The sequence below is a fragment of the Nilaparvata lugens genome, chromosome 6, assembly GCF_014356525.2.
Source record: "Nilaparvata lugens isolate BPH chromosome 6, ASM1435652v1, whole genome shotgun sequence".
NCBI lineage: Eukaryota > Metazoa > Arthropoda > Insecta > Hemiptera > Delphacidae > Nilaparvata > Nilaparvata lugens.
In genome coordinates, this window is record NC_052509.1 from 48,109,480 (window position 1) to 48,128,843 (window position 19,364).

General features: G+C 35.2%; 1 protein-coding gene across 2 annotated transcripts; it reads right to left on the reverse strand.

Annotated features, from left to right (window-relative positions):
- Nucleotides 1-1,318: 1,318 nt before the first annotated feature.
- LOC111055827 (transcriptional adapter 2-alpha-like) lies at nucleotides 1,319-14,356 on the reverse strand. Of its 2 annotated transcripts, none has more exons than XM_022343124.2 (4): nucleotides 14,119-14,356; nucleotides 6,641-7,862; nucleotides 5,190-5,512; nucleotides 1,319-1,608 (listed from the first exon to the last, which is right to left on the reverse strand). In XM_022343124.2, the coding sequence occupies exons 2-4, from the start codon at nucleotides 7,853-7,855 to the stop codon at nucleotides 1,374-1,376; spliced, it is 1,773 nt and encodes a 590-aa protein (XP_022198816.2). In that variant the 5' UTR covers nucleotides 7,856-7,862; nucleotides 14,119-14,356; the 3' UTR covers nucleotides 1,319-1,373. The 2 variants fall into 2 exon arrangements, with proteins under 2 accessions (XP_022198816.2, XP_039286899.1); XM_039430965.1 differs by lacking the exon at nucleotides 14,119-14,356 and adding an exon at nucleotides 10,793-11,345.
- Nucleotides 14,357-19,364: the final 5,008 nt, after the last annotated feature.

The window sequence follows — 19,364 nt, forward strand, 5'->3', positions numbered from 1 at the left end:
ATCCACTGCCATTATAACGTGGACCGCACTATAGTTACAATGTTTCAAACTTGATGTAGATACCTAATTGTATATTGAAGTTTAAACAGAGACAGAGTATAAAGTTAGTATTTTATCTTGATGTACCAGATCTAACATTCCTATCAAATTTGGTCATTCTTAAAGCAGTGTTTTTTATTTCTGTTTATGCTTCCAAATTACCGTAAACGGATAGGCCTACTTATTCAAACAATAAAATTATTTTCCCCAATAGATGGACTAGATCAAACTTGAATAACTAATTTTCAGATCACCAATATAATGCTTCAAACTTTTAAATTCAATTAGAACTAGGCTACTTTGTCAAACTGTTTTTATTCATATACGTCGACCTTGTGACTTTGTCCACTGAGGGAAAGAACACATTTTCTTTTTCTTCTGTGTAGTACGAGAAGATCCGATAATTGTGTCAAAATTTGTGCGTGTTTGAAGATCCTTGAGGTGTCCTTATAAGGGCCTCCCGCTCCCCACTAGGAAGTCCTGAAATTTTGTGCATCTAACGGGTTATTCTGATAGAACATAACTCTTGTTCAATAAATATGATCAAAAATATTTATTTGATCAGTTAGAAAGGCCTCAAAAGTTATAACAATGGAAAATTTGTATTTTGGCTGTAGGATATGGCTTTCTATTTTTGCTAATAATACTCTGAGGAATTTTGTTCAGAATTAACTATTGTACTTTCACATGATATGTAACTTTTTATCATTACTATAATGCTTCAAGTTGTAAAGAGTAGGAGTAGTAAGTTTTTAGAATTTTCAAAAAACCTTGAAAAATGCCCCTTTTTGAAAATATGAATCTCCAAAACCAGAAATCGTAGAATTCTGGGCGACCATTACATTTATTGGATTTTTTGTTTTTAATTATGTGTTTATATAAAATTTTAAACCAGTTTTCGAAATAAATTATAAAATGGAAAAAGGTCCAAAAATTTTTTTTAGGGGCGAAACCGCCCTTTGGCATGTCAGCAAATTTCAGGTTCAAATTCAGCGTTCAAAATACATAATATGAAACCGTCAAGAAAAATACTTTCGGTGCTGTTTTCTGAAAAATTACCATTTGAGTGAATTATTAATTTCAGGATTGTGGGTAGGAGTTGGAGCACATGTCTTTTCATCTTCTTACAATACCAATAATATAGACAGTGAAAAAATAAAAAGATAAATAAAGAGTAAAATGAAAAGAAACTAACAAAAAATATAGTTATAAATGTATACCAGTAGTGGATGATGAACAACTGGAGTAGGAAAAGCATGGATTAGAAACACAAGTTAAAATATACCTTTTATATTTACAAGCTTGAGTTATAAAACTATTCTGAAAGAAGTCTTCTACTGATCAGTCATTTTTTCATCCTTCCATATCAAGTTCTTGTTCAAGAGTAGATCATACAGCTTTCTTGTTTTATTGACGTCAATCTTTAAAAGTGGTCTTGCATGAGCTAGCTTCAAACACTTTCTTTTTTGACACTCGCTTATCAGTGTGCTTTTGTATTCCAGGAATGATTTTGGAGCTATCCTTTGAATGGAACAGAAGTCGGCTTCTTCTTTTTCCAGACATTCATAGCTGAAAAATTGAAGAGTTGGTTATGATTTATTAATGAATATAGTGATACCTGCTTGGGAAATAGTGCAGCTACATAGATTGCTCCCTTTCTCATCTTTGTCTATTTCTTTCGTGTCATGCTTTATACTTCAGCGAATTTAACAGACCATAATTATAACTTTTATTGAAAAATTTAACGTACAGTATATGGAGGGGGGATATCACATTCGTTTTACAAATAATATAAAATAATACTATTGTAATATAATATATACTTTTTCAAATCTAATAAGTCACTGTGGGCATTACACTGGACCAAATTATATACGGTTTATACCAAAACAATAATGTTAGCGGCCCTTATGTGCAGATACCATTTTTAGTTTGTAAAAATATTAATTTGGTGGAAAATAGAATATAAACTTGAAATACAGCAGAAGCGATCTACCGGCTATTTTCAGAGCTGCTTGAACTAAATACAGCATACATGTAGGCCTATATCAGTCAGGCAGCCCGGATCTCAAACAAGACAGCAGAAAACGTTTGACGCTCTGCATTGCATAGGTCACGCTTATATTGAAAAAATCATTGAGCATGATTACAACTTCAACTTCTCTTTTCAGCTTAGAAAATTATTTTCCCTCATTTATGTTTGGAGAATCAAATTTGTAACTGACTAAAGCAGGAGGAAGAATAAAATCTATCACTGTCATGATAGAACAATTCAATCCCAAGTACGGAATAAGCATTATATACGTCAATTATGCTAATAATAAAAACGAAGGGGTTCAGATACATGAATAGTCTACTGTACCGTAATAATGTACATGATTAATATCGAGGGACCGAGCTTTGCTCTGGAGTGTAAAAGCATAGAAAATTTGTAACGAAAGATTGAATTTATTGTTTATATTTATTTATTTTCTAAGTCGTAAGATTAGTTTTACAGTTTATGAGGAGGCACAACAGGCTTATGCCCAAAACTGTCCCTTTTCAAATCTATACAGTCCAATTAAAAATCTAGGTTAAGCTACTATCACTCATCAAAATAACAATTTATTCACTCTTCAAAAAACAAACACATGATCAATTACCAATAGATATACTATGAATTCGATTTAGAATGATATACTACAGTACTACAGATGTTTGCTACAGTATTTGTTAATATATTATGAACTATTCTACACTAACAGCATCTAGTTACTATTTTGGACTTACTGAAGTAAACATGTTTTCTAAAAAAAAGATAAATAAACGAAAATCAGTTTCTTTTGCTGAATTTTCCTTCTCGTGAGATCAGCTGGATGATCCCACACACATGCTCTCGTTCACTCACTTCCACGGTATCGACAGACGACAAAATTGCCAGCTGTTTTCCAAGGACGTATTTATCCTTTCAATGTCCTTCAGCGAGTTATCCCAGAATTGAGACCTAGTGCAATCGAATCTTCATATCATAAACCTACTTTGTTCCAAATTTCGTGAGAATCGGTAGAGCCATTTTCGAGATCCGGTCACATACAGATGTATATAAACATAAAAATCTGGTGTGGTGCACTCACACAACTTTCCTTGCCGTTATGAAAATTGATCAACTGACGCTAGTGTTCCCGCGCATCTCAAGTCTACTTTTCTAAGATCTGAGCCAGCTAGTGACAGGACAATAGCGCTGCAGACACACGAAGTCTGCAATCTCTTCATAGTGAATGATTTAATAGAATCAACAGTTGCCAACAGTTTGCAATTGAGTAATATTTTTTCTCGAATTTCGAGCTTATTTTCAATTTTAGGTGAAAATGCTACTGAACATTAATTGTAGAGATTTTTATGCACAATCTTTTCCACTTGAAATTTTTTGTTTAAATTGTATCTGAAGCCTGATAATTGAGAATCTAAAATCAAACTTTGCATAGATGGTGCAGTGCTCCTGAAATTTTTACAGATATGAGACTTGTGGCAGTTGATAGAGCTTATCAATGACTTTTCTAGGTATGAATTTGATCGGAATCGTTGAAGCCGTTTTCGAGAAAATCACGAAAAACCCTGTTTTTGACAACATTTTAGCCGCCATCTTGAATTGCATTTGATCGAAATTATACGAGTCGGATCCTTATAGTGTACGGACCTTAAGTTCCAAATTTCAAGTCATTCCGTTAATTGGGAGATGAGATATCGTGTACACTGACGCACATACACTCATACACACACACACACACATACAGACCATACCCAAAAATCACTTTTTTGGACCCAGGGGACCTTGAAACGTATAGAAATTTAGAAATTTGGGTACCTCAATTTTTTCGGAAAGCATTACTTTCCTTTCCTAATAGGGCAATAAAAATTGATTATCAGTTATTATCAGCTGAGTAGAACGTTAATCAACTCTTATTTGGCAACGTTGTACCATAAAGAAAAGATAGCATAATATTCTAAGCTATATTTTCTCTATGGCTGTACCATCTGTTCCGTTTTCCATCGGACTATTTTCGTACGGTTGACCATAGACAGACAACTGATACAAGTAGCTTACGGTATAGTGTAAGGACCTTACGTTCCAAATTTCAAGTCATTCCGTTAACTGGGAGATGAGATATCGTGTACACAGACGCACATACACTCACACCACACACACATACAGACCAATACCCAAAAATCACTTTTTTGGACCCAGGGGACCTTGAAACGTATAGAAATTTAGAAATTGGGGTACCTTAATTTTTTTCGGAAAGCAATACTTTCCTTACCTATGGTAATAGGGCAAGGAAAGTAAAAACATCTAAACATATAGACAGAAATTGCTCGTTTAATAGTATAGGATTCCTATCCATCACACACTCAATCGATAATATAATAATTATTGTGACTTTTGAATAAATGGAAATTGTGACACCAAGATAGTTATGTACTGTAAAGTGTCAAAGTCACAGTCTCATCAAGGGTTACTTTAGAACTGAATGTTCAGTTACAGAACATACTCTGCTCTATGTTAATATGTTAAAAAACGTTTTTCAAATTCAATCAGCTGGTAATTCTGCTTAACAAAACAAGTTTTAAACCCCATGATTGTGCTACCTGCCACACATCCAGGAATTCAACTTTAGTTCCGTTGAAGAGATTTCTAACCACACTGTGAAGAGACTTTTCGTGTATTAGAGATTTCCTGGTGCCCAATAAGTGAATTGTAAGGAAGGAACTTCAAGAGTGCGTTAGTCCTTTAGTTGTGTTCCCCTAACACGACAAAAATATACTATTGACAAGCTAAACAAAACACCCGATTCATTGCCACACTCTATCCTCTATGGATGAGTACTTATAGATATAGATAATTATAGATATACTAGTACTTATGACTACTATTCGAGTCACATATAGAAAGTCAATATTTGCTGCACACGTAATTATTTGCTCTTGTTTTATATCTAAAAAATGTTATTCAGCATACAGAATGGACATATTTTTAATCGGAAGGAGGGGATACACCGTAGTTGAAAATAAATAGAAAAATGGTTCCTAGAACCAAATTCCAAGTAATTAGAATATCTAGTATGGTACCATGCCATACTATTTTTATGTGATGTAAAGCTGTGAGTTCATACCCAGGCATCTGATGAACGGGAATCGGCGGAGCCGGGCGACGAAAGGTGCTGCTTAGAACGGATTCGCCATTTTCCAGACGTCTGACCACAGGAATCGCCTGTATTTGTTTGGTGCTTTCGTTCCTAATCTTCGACATCTCTTCATACAAATTGCCAGCAGCCAGAGTTGTGATGCCTCGCTCCCTGTAACTGCATAGCGTGCTAAAATTGTTTTTCAGTTCATTCAGACGCTGGCATCCTTTCATGAAGTTGTCATAATCTTTGGACGAGAAAAATCGTTTGAACAGAACTAGACGTTTAGCAAATCTTTTTCCGAATGTCGTCTGAAATTGAAAACAATTGTATTGTAAGTCATTAGCAATGTAAGGAATGTAATATTTTGAATAACATTTTTAGAGTGACACATGGAAACAAGAAATTATGAATGATTACAGTTCGCAGACTGTATAGTCGGTAGTTGTTTGAAATTTTGCACAATTGATGTGAATTCATTGCCATATAGTAATCATGGATCACTGAACTGGTATGGATCGTGCCACAGCGGCGAGAGCATTTTATAAAAACAGTGTTATAATTGCCGCAATGAAAATATTTTGACAGATTATCACATTTGATGTCATGAACGTATCCCTGAGAGAATTTCATGAAGGCAAGATTCACCATACTTGTCCTACAACAATACATGAGCTACCTATAGAAAAACATTAAACATGAAATCACTGCCATGATTCAATACATATAATATGAATAAAAATATAAATCTGAGTACCCTTGTTAAAATTATTTAGTCACGACATGTTTCGGCTAATTATATAATGCCATTATCAAGTCTTTATAATGTCATTACGAAGCCGTCATTATCAAGTCTTGATAATGGCATTATATAACCGAAACATGTTGTGACTAAATAATTTTAAAAAGGGTACTCGGATTTATATTTTATTTATATTCAAAAGTAGCCCTAAAAAAGAAAAAAAAAGACAATTCAATACATAGATTTGCTACACTGTCATTCAAGTTTCCATAACAGGCGTGAATGCCGAATGAGAGCACATATTTCTGAAGTGATGGCAAAGTGGAATGGCATTTTTGGATAGTCTGATTTTAGTTAGGATCAAGAATGACATGCTGAATACATGCTACTTCATTAGCGGTTTACTAGTTTTATAACTTCATGGAAATTAAATTATTTAAAAATTTACTGTTTCTTTGCACCACCCATATCAGGCTGTAAACGACGAATGGGAGAAAATGTTCTGATGTCATCTTAAAAAGTAAAGAGGAACTATTGGAAATTTTGGTTGTAGGAACATAAATAGCAGGATGGATATATGGGATTAAATTAGTAATCTATCAATTTCATTTCTATCCCACCTTAATCGCAATTGAATGATAAAACCATGCATTACATCAAAAGCCAAAAAATCATTATAATTATTATGATGACATACCTGAACAGTTTTCATGTAATTAGCAATTCTAGAATAGTCAAGGAGACCAAATCTTTGAACTAGCGACTTTCTGCTGTGGCGTTCTTTCAAACGATGCATATAGCCTTGAACCACAGATATGGACAGTTGTTGAAGCAAATTGTTGTCATCTTCATCATCACTGGGCGTCTCCTCGAGAAGCTCATGATGTAAGTTATTGAGACTTTCTTCTGCCGCATTGTCGAATTCTATGTCAAACTCAATCCTATTGGCATCAAATCCAGCACGCGTACCATGGTATTCAACTATTTCTGGTGATGACTCAAGAGGAGAATTTATGTTATCACAAGGGTTTTCATCATCAACATAAGATGGTTCACACTTTATTGTTTGTTCCTGTGTTGTACCTGAAACGCTTGCTTCAGAGAGGTTACTTCTTGTAACTTCTTGAGGAAAATTCATGTTATCACAAGGTTTTACATCATCAACATAAGATGGTTCACACTTTATTGTTTTTCCCTGTGTTGTACCTGAAAAGCTTGCTTCAGTGGGGATACTTCTTTCGTTTTTCAGCAAACATTTATCTAATGATGAACCACTGTTACTACAGTCGTGATTGATTTCTGATACTTTGGGGATAAAAGTTGAATCACGGTCAATTTTCACATCTTGCTCAACTTTTATCAGATTGGAATTGTGAGAGAGAGAACTTATATTTTCATTAGGCTTAGCAGTACTTCCTTGGAAATTAGAATCAACATGATGTAACTTTGAAATTACGTCAGTTTTGGATGAACTGGGAGAGCTACCACCATGCTTATCAGAATTTGCCTCCTCCAATATTCTATTAGTTACACAAGTTGCAACAGAGCCAAATGTCCTTTTGAGTGTGACTTCATTGTCTGATAAAATATTTTCTTCTTTTATTGTACTTATCAAACTAGAGTTATCACATTCATTATCACCACAGTTACAAACACTATCTGACAGCAGACTTCGACAGAGGTAAGTTCTGCTGTTACAGGAAAATTCACGAGTTTTCTTTAATAGAATACTAAAATCAATCAATCTTGGATTATCAATAAAATAATTATAGTAATGTCGTTCACATTCATCAGATGATCGTCCTACACAACGTTTTGAAATAGATATCCAATCTAGACCACACACCATTATTGCTTCTAGGAGATTCACTTCCTCTTTTAATGACCACACATCACTTCGTCCATTTTCCATTCCTTCCCTGAAAAATTCCAAACTTTTATCAATTTAAAGGATACAGTCTAACGCTAACCTAACCATTAAATTGAAATAACATGACTCACTGTATATAGGGTTTAAAATAGTGTATTGGGAATATGAGTGAAATAAGATATTTAAATGATGAATAATAAATGATGTTAGTATTTGGTTAACATTGGTGTTGCTATCCTTGTCTATCATTAAACAATGCAGATCCTTTTCTAGCTCCGCAACGTTACGTTTTTTGACAGTGTAAAAATATAATTAACATAATATTGACAATTTATTATTTTTTAATCATTTAAAAATATATTGGCTAGACAATTAAAATATAATTAATTATTTTTAACAAGGATGAACAGTTAACCACTACACCAGATAAACCAGTATCAGATATCCTCTATAGAAGGCAGAGAATCAGCAACGCTGTTCTCCTATGTTCCTCCACTGCCATTATAACGGGGACCTCACTATCGGTCTACATGTCAAGGCAATTGCACATCTACCGAACACACCACACAGACACCAAACGTTTTAAACAGAAAATAGTTCTTTAATTTGATTTGACTTGGCTAAATGGCAGTGAATCAGTAAAGGTTGGAGGCTTCAACCTTGTATGTTGTTTCAATAGAGAATTACTTAAGGGAGGTGGTGTTGCCATTTATGCAAGACATGAACTGTCATCCTCTGAATTTTCCCTGACAGGTGTTTGTGAGTCGGTCTTTGAGGCAGCAGCTGTAACGGTAAATGATAATTTTTTTAATTGTTTGTATTTACAGATCTCCGGACAGTTGTATTGAAAAGATTGACCTACTCTTGTCCTCCGCATTCAGGAGATTCAAAGGATTACTTATAATTGGTGACTTCAATGTGAATTTTATGTGTAACTCTAGCTCCAAGCGGGAGGTGTTGTCTGTATTTGGGGCCTATGGCTTGCAGGATCTTATTAAGGAACCTACTCGAGTGACATCACATTCCTCTTCCTTCTTGGATAATGCATTTGTTACTGACGACCTTGCCGGCGCTGTATCTTCAGGGGTTGTGAACCTGTCTTTGTCTGACCACTTTGCTCAGGAAGTGATCATTCCGTTGCCTCTTCATCCCGCAAATCCTCATGAATTAGTTAGGAAGAGATCCTTCTCAAATCGAAGCAAGGCAAAGTTCTCAGCCTTTCTTAGCCAATGTGATTGGTCTCCTATCTTTCTGGATGAAATGTGCCTGGATGCTAAAATGAATTACTTTGTCAGTAACTTTAGTTGGACTTTTGAAATGGCATTTCCTGTGGAAGTGTTAAAGGTTCGCAAGCACAATAGAGGACCATTATGGTCGAATGCTCATCTAAGTTATCTCTGTAATAGGAAGAGAGACCTTCATTTGTTTGTGAAAGCATTCCCTTGGAATGAGCTCTATCGTGACCTATACATAAGGATCAGCTCTGAAATCAGGCAACTTATTAGATCTCTCAAGACAGATTACTCAAATATCCATAGTCATAGCACAAGATCCAGAGGTGCGTTGAGAATTGAGCCACACAGAACGACCTTTTACAAATCTAGCTCACAGCATGTGGGTAAGAAAGTATTTAATTCGTTGCCGAACAACTTGAAAGAGGCCCAAACACTGACAGTTTTCAGGACAAGACTGAAAATCTGGTTGATAGCCCAGTGTCCCTATAGTTGGTAATCCCTAATAAACTGATTAGGGAAAAACAAAATATGACTGTAAAAATGTATTAAGAATCTATCGTGTTACATTCGAGTGCAATGTTCATGTTTCCAGATTTTATTGTTTCTATATAAGTATGAGTTTTAACTAACATATTATTTATAAGTTTTCAAATATTATATTTTCACAATTTTGAAAATTTATCTAGTCTTACTTTGTAAATGAATGTTAAAATTTTAATGTAATGAATTGATTTGTCTGATTTTTAATGAAATCTGCAAATAACTGGCCTGAGAAGTAGGACGAATATAAAAAATTGCATGTCAATGCATGTTTCACGACTCTAGTAGAAATCAGTTAAATTTCAATAACGCTTTATACAGTGATTTTTTATAGATAATATTCAATTACAAAAATACAGTGCTAGAATCAATGAAACAGCGCTTTTTTCTAGCAGTTGGCACACAAGGATTGCTGTAGGGACTCTCTTTTTTCACTCTCTCTCTCTATCTCTGCATAAACAGGTGTGATGCAACAGGTAAAATGTCGAGCTACTCTCATTCATCATCATTCACGAAAAATTTTTAGTGGTCAGTTGCGCAGAAAGAGAGACCAGGATCTTCCCACCTGCAATCTCACATTGCTTCCCACAATCAATCCCACTTGCTTGTGGATTTATTGGCCATCACATAGCAAATACTTCTAAGGATGCTGTATGGTCTGTCTTAGTTAAGCCAAGTAATAGATACCAAATTAAGTGAAAGAATACATCACACATATGTTGAGTAAGTTTACAGTATGGTATTGTCTGGGGAGAAGTATAATCTGCTTGCCTGGAGTCTCTTGCTGTTACTCAGCGCACCATTATAAAAACAATCCTAAGAAGAGAACCCAAGAGTCTCATGTCACTGTTGCTCTCAAGACTTCCCTGTGCTCAATAAAAGAAAACTGTATATTGAAAGACTATTCGAACAGTGCTTCAGAAAGCACTAAATAGAACTACTTATCAAACCTGACATAAAAATTATCATTGATATTAAATAGCCCAATTATATCACGGAATAGAACTCAGGTAACCTCACTATCTAGCACTAATGTTTTTATAGAAAGCTGCCAAATTACATCAGGAAGGCTGCTCTTTTCTCATTCAGGTAAGCCTACTGTTATCTCCGCTGCGCTGGATTCTCACACAACAGTGACAGTGAACAGTCAAAATATAATTCCAACGAGTTTTGATTGAACTATTCCCACTCAGCTCTTACTTACTTGATACTTGTTGTCGTTGTCGAAGACTGGGGATTCCAGATAGACAGTGTCATGAACAAGGTTGGTTGGTAGCCATTTTGGCTAGTCGTTGGAGTAGAACTGATTCAAAAAAGGGGCTCATCCTCAAGCTCAGCAAATGAGTAGAGTGGCCTGTCGTTCAGCTTCAGCTTCACTGTGCTAAGCAGTTTATCTCTTGGTAAATTTCTCACTTCGCTGGGCAGCCTGTTGAACAACCAAATGGCTGCTGCCGGGTAGCTGTTGTAGGTGCAGCTCAATCGTGTGTGGGATGCCTCAAAGTAAGCAGCTCGGCATGTATTGTGGCTGTGGATTTCACCTCTTCTCGTCCAGGCTTCCTGGTTGTCCATCAGGTGTGATGGTGAGCAGAACACGTACTGACTGTAGATGGTGAGGATCCCCATACCTTTGAAGAGAGGTTTACAGTGGTCCCTACTTTCCGAGAATGTGATTGTTTGGATTTCTCTTTTTTTGGAGGATCAGCACATCCTTTGCTGCTGGTACATGTCCCCACAGGATCAGTCCATACATGATGTGGCTGTGAAAAAGTGAGTGGTATGCCATCACCAAACTATCCCTGCCTACCACGTGTCTGAGCTTTCTTAGCAGGTATATTACCCTGGAAAGCTTTTGACACACTTCTGACACATGGTGACTCCATCTCAGCCTTCCATCCAGCCAGAAGCCAAGCAACTTGACTGGTTTTGCCTCCTGCCGTCGCAGTGAGCAAATGAGGGTATTTGTTTTGTCCTCATTCAGCTTTAGTTTGTTTGCTGAGAATCACTTTTTTTGCGCTTCATGCAAGAAACTATTCAAAAGGAAAAATTCAAGAGCTAAAATCAAAATTACAGCATACCGAATGGTCACCAGTGATTAAGACACATGCTGCCGATGAAAATTACAATATTTTTGCCACAAAAATGCGACAGAAAATGAATGAAACAATGCCAAGAGGACCAAGGAAGATCACTACAGCAAAGGGGTTCAAGTTTTGGGACGAAAAAACTATTCTTCTGAAACACAGAATGCAACTTGCTTGAGAGAAATTCATCTCAACTGCATCAGAGGACCATAGGTAGCAATACAAAGAACTAAAAAATCTATATGACCAGGATGTAAAACACAAAAAAAGATACATGTCAAGAGTAGGATCATGGAATCAGACAACAAAACCAAGACCCTATGGAAAATGATCAATGATGAACGGAACAGAAGTAATCTTAACAGGCAGGAAAACCTCTGTTTGGAAATAGAGGGCCAGAAGATCACTGATCCTTTTCACACTAGCAACATCCTAAATGAAGCCTTTGCACAGCCAGCAACAACAACAGGATTTGACCCTCCTCTAAGACGTACGGCCAAGCTGACAGGCATTAAAGCATTGAGTGAATTTCAGATAATAAATACAGCACAACTCCACCATCTCATACACAAACTAAAGTCGAACAACTCTGCTGGGCATGATGACATCACTGGAAAAATATTTAAAAATTGCAAAGAAGAACTAACAAAGCCTCTACTGGAAATAGTAAATTCTTCCCTAAAGCGAGCTGTATTCCCACAGACTCTCAAGATCTCTAAGATCTTTCCAAAATTCAAAGGAGGAGATAAAATGGATCACAAGAACTATAGGCCCATAGCAAACCTACCTATAACCTCAAAAATTATCGAACGAGCAGTATATGACCAGCTTATCCTGCATCTGGAGAGCAACAAACTCATAACAGCACAACAACATGGATTTAGAAAGCGTCTAGGCACTACAACTGCAATATCTGAATTGTGTGACAACATAAACCAACTTTGGGAGGAGAAAAATACTTTTATGGGGCTGTTTATAGATCTTCAGAAGGCCTTCGACACACTAGACTGGAACATCCTAACTCTGAAATTGAGAGAATTGAAAATAGAGTTGTAGTGCCTGTTTCTCTCCAACAGAAATCAGTATGTGGAAATAGTGCAACACAAGAAAACTGCTCTTGTAAACTACAAATCCTCACTCAGAGCAGTGTCCCAGGGATCCATCCTTGGGCCACTACTGTTCCTTGTCTACATCAATGACCTTCCAAAGGAAATTGACAACAGAAACAGCTGCATATTGTTTGCCGATGATACCTCTATCTTGATACCATCGAAGAAACTTCAATACCCACACAAAATTGTCGAGACAGCACTGGAAGAGGCCACAGATACATGCATCAAATTCACTTCAATCAACAACAACCCAGATGAGAGACAAACAAATGATGACTCAATGATGGCAGACTGTACAAGATTCCTGGGGATAACGATTGACTATCACTCAACATGGAGAAATCATATAGAGCTGTTATGGTTAGCATCTGCCGTGTATGTTATACGAAGAATCAGAAACATATCAGAGAAAAGTACATCATTCATTGCATACCACTCACTCTTTGCCTCACATTTAAGGTACGGTATTATTGCCTGGGGATCAGCATCCCAGACAGAGTCCTGAGAATACAAAAGTGGGCCTTGAGAACGATATTAGAGAAAAACATGATGGAGCACTGTAAACCATTATTTGTGGAGAGTAAAATACTCACAGTAGTCTCATTGTACCTGCTCGAAACAATAAATGCCTTACCACAAGACAGGTAAAACACTGCTATAACCTTCGAAACAACAAGAATCTTGACTTGCCACAACATAGACTGAAGAAATACAGCTGCTCACCAACATATGCAGGATCATACTTTTTCAATTTACTGCCACGTAACCTGAAGGACATGGATGACGAGGCAGCATTTGCCAGAGGCCTAAAGTCATACCTATTGGCCCGACCCTACTATGCAGTATCAGAGTATGTTGAAGAGCATACATTTCAACATATACGACATGCTCATGGAGGAAATCACCTGCCGTGAAAAAAATAATGACGACTCCCCAGCCTTCATACTGTCAGGAGGACAAATACAAGTAACAAGTAATAATATGTATGTTGCATTCAGTACAATTAAGCATTCTAATATCTATGTTAACCTACTGCTGTAAGTACTATTATACTCAATACCATTTTACTCTTTATTTCTTTTTATTCTATTGTATGCTCCTAGGAACTTCTCCCCATTTACAGACAAATATTATTCTTGGGGGCTACTTGGGGGGTAAAAGAATAACAAGAAAGACTGGTTGACAAGATGCAAGTTGTTGTTTATTATAATTGTTTATTAATACACAACTTGTAGTAACTACAAAAAGACTGGTCGCATATATTCAAAATATATTAGTACTGTAACTGAATAAAATAATTAAAAATAACTTGACAAATCAACAAGTATTTTTCTTACCTCAATAATTGATTGACAATTAGAAAACTAGCAACACTTCCTTAAGATTGCTACAATAGGCTTGAATGATGTCTATTATGATCTCTATTATAGAGATTATCCAATTAAATTATAAAAGAACAATACATCAATTCTTATCAATGGTATAGGTGTTAAATAAAATAATAATAAATAAAAACTATATTGAGGTTAGGAATAGGATCTCAACTGGTTGGTCTTGGCCTTCGACCATTAATATAATAGACACGGCCACAGAATAAGTACAGAATGGAAACTTGTGATAAATCGCCTATCTAACCAATGCTTTTTACATCACCCCAATACTAAACACGTCACGTGACCTTGGGAAGTTCCAATCCTGGTCTTCTGATTGGCTCGTAGCAGTGAACGAGAACAATTGATCCGGATCATTGAAGTGATCCGAACCTACCATCAATACTATTACAATGCGGCGCTTCCTAACAAGATGGCGGATTTTAGCGTCAGGGTACTAGCCAAGTTTCCGTACTGTATGTATACTGTGACACGGCTTCCCAATACCTCCACAATACATTGGGCAGAAGCAAACATAAACAGCCGTATGACGTCACATGAAGGAGCAAAATGGCTAGATATTCTTGTACGGTAAAGGCACGCTATCATATTTTTGTATTTTAATCAATTACCAGATGGTGATTTCTTTAAAAAATGGTGTGGAGTTGCTGTGCATATAACTGCACGGAGAGTGATAAAAAAGGAAGTGGGATTTCTTTTCACAGGTAAGTAATTACCGTATCTAAGTTACATTCTTTTCAAATTAGGCTCAAGTTATCATTCAATAAGTCAATGTTAAGAACCAGTCAAATTTGTCTTATATTTCTTATTTAGTTATTTGCTTGTTAGTTGAGTACCTACTTGGATTAACAGTCTACTGCCCGCTTCATTACTCTCCGAGTTAATTCCTCATTTAACTAACCACCAATAGAATTTTATCACGGGCCTATTTCATTGGTGGATTAGTTGACCAATGAATACTCTAACCAGAGTCTGACGAACCGGACATACATCTTCATGAAGAATGTACCTTTTGTAATGTGATATGTAGAGTTTTATTTTTGTAAAAATTATTCATAATAGTAGATAGCAAAGATCACTGCCTCAGAAGTTGTAGAATTAAGAGCTCCCTCTATCACTTATCATATAGATGAGTATTATTAATATTATGTACCTAATTTCTATAAGTACTCTAGTTTTTTTAAGCTATTCATCTACTCATCTGAATCTTCATGAAGAATGTACTTTTTGTGATATAATATGTAGAGTTTTTTTTTGAAAAATTATTCATAATAGTAGATAGCAAAGATCACTGCGACTAATAATTGCACTTAATAATTCAAGAAAGTTGTAGAATTAAGAGCTCCCTCTATCACTTATCATATAGATTTGTATTATTAATATTATGTGCCTAATTTCTATAAGTAGTCTAGTTTTTTAAGCTCTTCATCTACTCATCTAAATCTTCATGAAGAATGTACTTTTTGTAATATAAAAGGCCTATGTAGTTTTATTTTTGAAAAAATATTCATAATAGTAGATAGCAAAGATCACTGCCTCTATTAATGCACTTAATAATTTATGGAAGTTGTATACCAAACAAAGTTTTAGAATTAAGAGCTCCCTCTATCACTTATCATATAGATTTGTATTATTAATGTTATGTACCTAATTTCTATAAGTAGTCTAGTTTTTTTAAGCTCTTCATCTACTCATCTAAATCTTCATGAAGAATGTACTTTTGCTGGCCTAATATTAATTCTGATTGTAATATAATTATATGTAGTGTTCTAGTTTTGAAAATATTATTCATCATAGCAGATAGCCAGATCACTGCCTTTATTAATGCACTTGATAATAATTCACAAGAGTTCTATGGACAAAGTTGTAGAATTAAGCGTTCCTTCAGCTCAATGAAGCTGAATATATTAATACTATTAATATTACCGTATGTACCTACTTAATTTTGTTAAGTAATTTTTCATGCTCTCCATCTACTCTTCTGTTAACATATATGTAAACTACTACTCTATTAATCATAGAATGCAATAAATTATTGTTACTGCCAATATATTTTCTACAAATAAATTATATCATGATTATTATATTATATTGATATAATATAATGTAGTAATAATATTTCATTTTAATATTGATATGTTCATTCAAATCATCCAATCCCTAATCCTTGTATTCCAGTTTTTTACCATCATAATTTTATTGTGTTTCTATGTGTGATAAGAAAATCTGTTGTGTCTAGGTCGAGAATTCAAACTCAATGTCAATATTATTCTTTTGAACAGGCTCAAGATTATGTTATTGATTGTGTGCATAACATACAATAATTCCTGAATTTTCAATAAGTCTATTCATACTTGTTCATAGATTCAAGAAGCAAGTTATTATCGGCTTGATAAAGCCCTGAAATAAATCTCAATACAACATAATCTGTTTAAATACGTTTACTAGGCAATATAAACATAGGCTTTACGTATGCAATTATATGAATAAATAATGGATAAATCAACTTCCATAATTAATTTTTCAAGTAGAATAATAAATCAGTTCAAATTCTGATTCAGAAGCTATGAAAGTGCTCATTTAGCATAGGCTGATTATGGCGTGTAGTTCGAAGGCTCTCTCATGTGACGTCACACACCCAATTCATGTTTGCTTCAGCGACTACGCTCAAGCCGTGTCTATTATATTAATGGTCGAAGGTCTTGGCCCAGTGGGGACTTGACCAACTTGAAACTACTCGAGCACAGCTCATAATATGACGCTTGCGCTCTGTATCGAATGATAGTTCCATAAACAGCCACTTTGCGCGACTGAAAAGAGGCAAAAGCTGGAAAAATGAAGGTTTATATAGTGAGGTCCACATTATAATAGCAGTATTTGATTAACATTGGTATTGCTATCCTTGACTATCATTCCACAAAGCAGATAGCGCTATCCCTTTCTAGCTCTGCAATGTTGCCAAATCTATCTTCAACGATGTAGAATTATAATTACTTAAGGCAGAGAATCGGTAACGCTGTTCTCCTATCTTCATGCTCTGCCATTATAACGTGGACCTCACTATAGAAACATGGCAAAATTAAATTATTTCTTGTATTTATACAGAGTGTCCAAATTTAAGAAGTGCCAAACTTCGGGAATAGGTTCTATAGGTCAAAATTGAGAGAAAATGTGAATTAATTTTTTTCCAAAATGCTTCATTTACGAGATATTCACCATTCTCTATTTTTTACAAAATAATTTTTATCTTCAAAGTTTTTCAACTGATTGCTATAAAAATCGGTAGGTTTATTCAAATAAGAGATATCTGTAGAAAAAATATTATTCAACTTTGTCCAATTCGTTATTTCAAAATGGCCATTTTAAACTTTCAATCAAAAATTGCGGGAGACCGGCGATATAGTGAGGTCCACGTTATAATGACAGTAGATGAAGATAGAATAATAGGGATGCCGATTCTCTGCATTAATTAATCATATTTCTACACTGTCAAAAACATGATTGGCACCGTTGTGGACCTAGAAAAGGATAGTACAACCGGCTTTGTTGAATGATAGACAAGGATAGCAAAACCAAAGTTGATCAAATACTGTCATTATAACGTGGACCTCACTATAGAGAGATTTATCAGGAACAAATTTTCTAAAGAAATTCAACTACAAACAGTCTGCCTACTACCAAAAATGAGAATCGGACAATGAATAACGATTTTGTGGTTATTATTTCTTCTGAAATGACGCTGTCGATCTGGAAACCCCAGTCCTGGGTAACGACCTCAATTAAGTATCAAGTAAGTATCATAACAGAGATACAATGAAATGTGTATATAGATAGAGGCAGCAAAACATCAATTCCTTGCAAATAGCAAGGAAGCCTACCAGTCTGTATTAACATCAAATTATGATTTTCTTGTGTTTGGATGAAAAGATACAATAAAATCATAATTTTTTGTTTACTGGAAACACCAATAATCTCATAAAAGAAGCGTTTTATAAAAATCTGTTCTGGTACACTCACACAACTTTCCTTGCTCATATTTGAAACTATGATCAGACTTCTGTATATGTGTATATATAATTGTTTTCAGAGTACTTTTTCCCTTGTGTAAACTGTGAAATTTTATGATTTTTTTAGTCGTCATTTTTTTAAAGTTGTCAAAACAGCTGTTCTACAGATGAAATAACTGGACTATGTGTTCTTTTTATGAACTGCGCTACCTACCTACCTCATGCATGAGAAGGAGGTTACTAAGTTTATTTCTCAAGGATGGGGGTGGACCCCCCATTAGTTTCCCAGAAAGAAGACTCATGCCAGTTGATAGAGCTGATAAATAACTATACAGGGGAAGAATTTGAAAAAAATCGGTCAAGTTATTTTTGAGAAAATCGCGAAAAACATGATTTTTTACTAATTATCCGCCATTTCTCTCAAGAATATTACGGAGCTCCTGCAATTTTCCCAGAAATGAGACTCGTGTCAGTTGATAGGGCTTATAAATAGCTATCCATGGTATAAATTTGAAGAAAATCGTTAGAGCCGTTTTCGAGAAAACCAAGAATAACATGGCTTTTTAGTCATTATCCGTCATTTTTCTCAAGAATATTACGGAGCTCCTGAAATTTTCTCAGAAATGAGACTCATTTCAGTTGATAGGGCTTATAAATAGCTATCCATGGTATAAATTTGAAGAAAATCGTTAGAGCCGTTTTCGAGAAAACCGTGAAAAACATGGTTTTTTAGTAATTATCCGCCATTTTTTCCGCCATTTTGAATTCAATTTTATTGAATTTCTTATTGTCAGATCCTCTTGGCATAAGGACCTTAAGTTTAAAATTTCAAGTCAATCGGTTAATTAGGAATGGAGTTATCGTGTTCACAGACATACACACACACACACACACAGACCAACACCCAAAAATCATGTTTTTGGGCTCAGGGGACCTTGAAACGTATAGAAAACTTGAAATTAGGGTACCTTAATTTTTTTTGGAAAGCAATACTTTCCTTACCTATGGTAATAGGGCAAGGAAAGTAAAAAACATCTATTCCACATTTTTTCTTTGTTTAGACCCATAGAACCTATTCCGGGAGTTTGGCACCTTAATTCTGGGAGATTCTGTATAATTTATATACGTTTTATATCAGCTGTCTGTAGTTTTATATCAACATGCATAATAAAATAATACCACTTG

Coding starts and splice junctions, on each gene's coding strand:
- LOC111055827 (XM_039430965.1), bottom strand. CDS start 10,845: ATGACACTGTCTATCTGGAATCCCCAGTCTTCGACAACGACAACAAGT. Junction 7,863..10,792: donor ACAACGACAACAAGTATCAA/GTAAGTAAGAGC, acceptor GGAATTTTTCAG/GGAAGGAATGGAAAATGGAC. Junction 5,513..6,640: donor ATTACATGAAAACTGTTCAG/GTATGTCATCAT, acceptor TTTCAATTTCAG/ACGACATTCGGAAAAAGATT.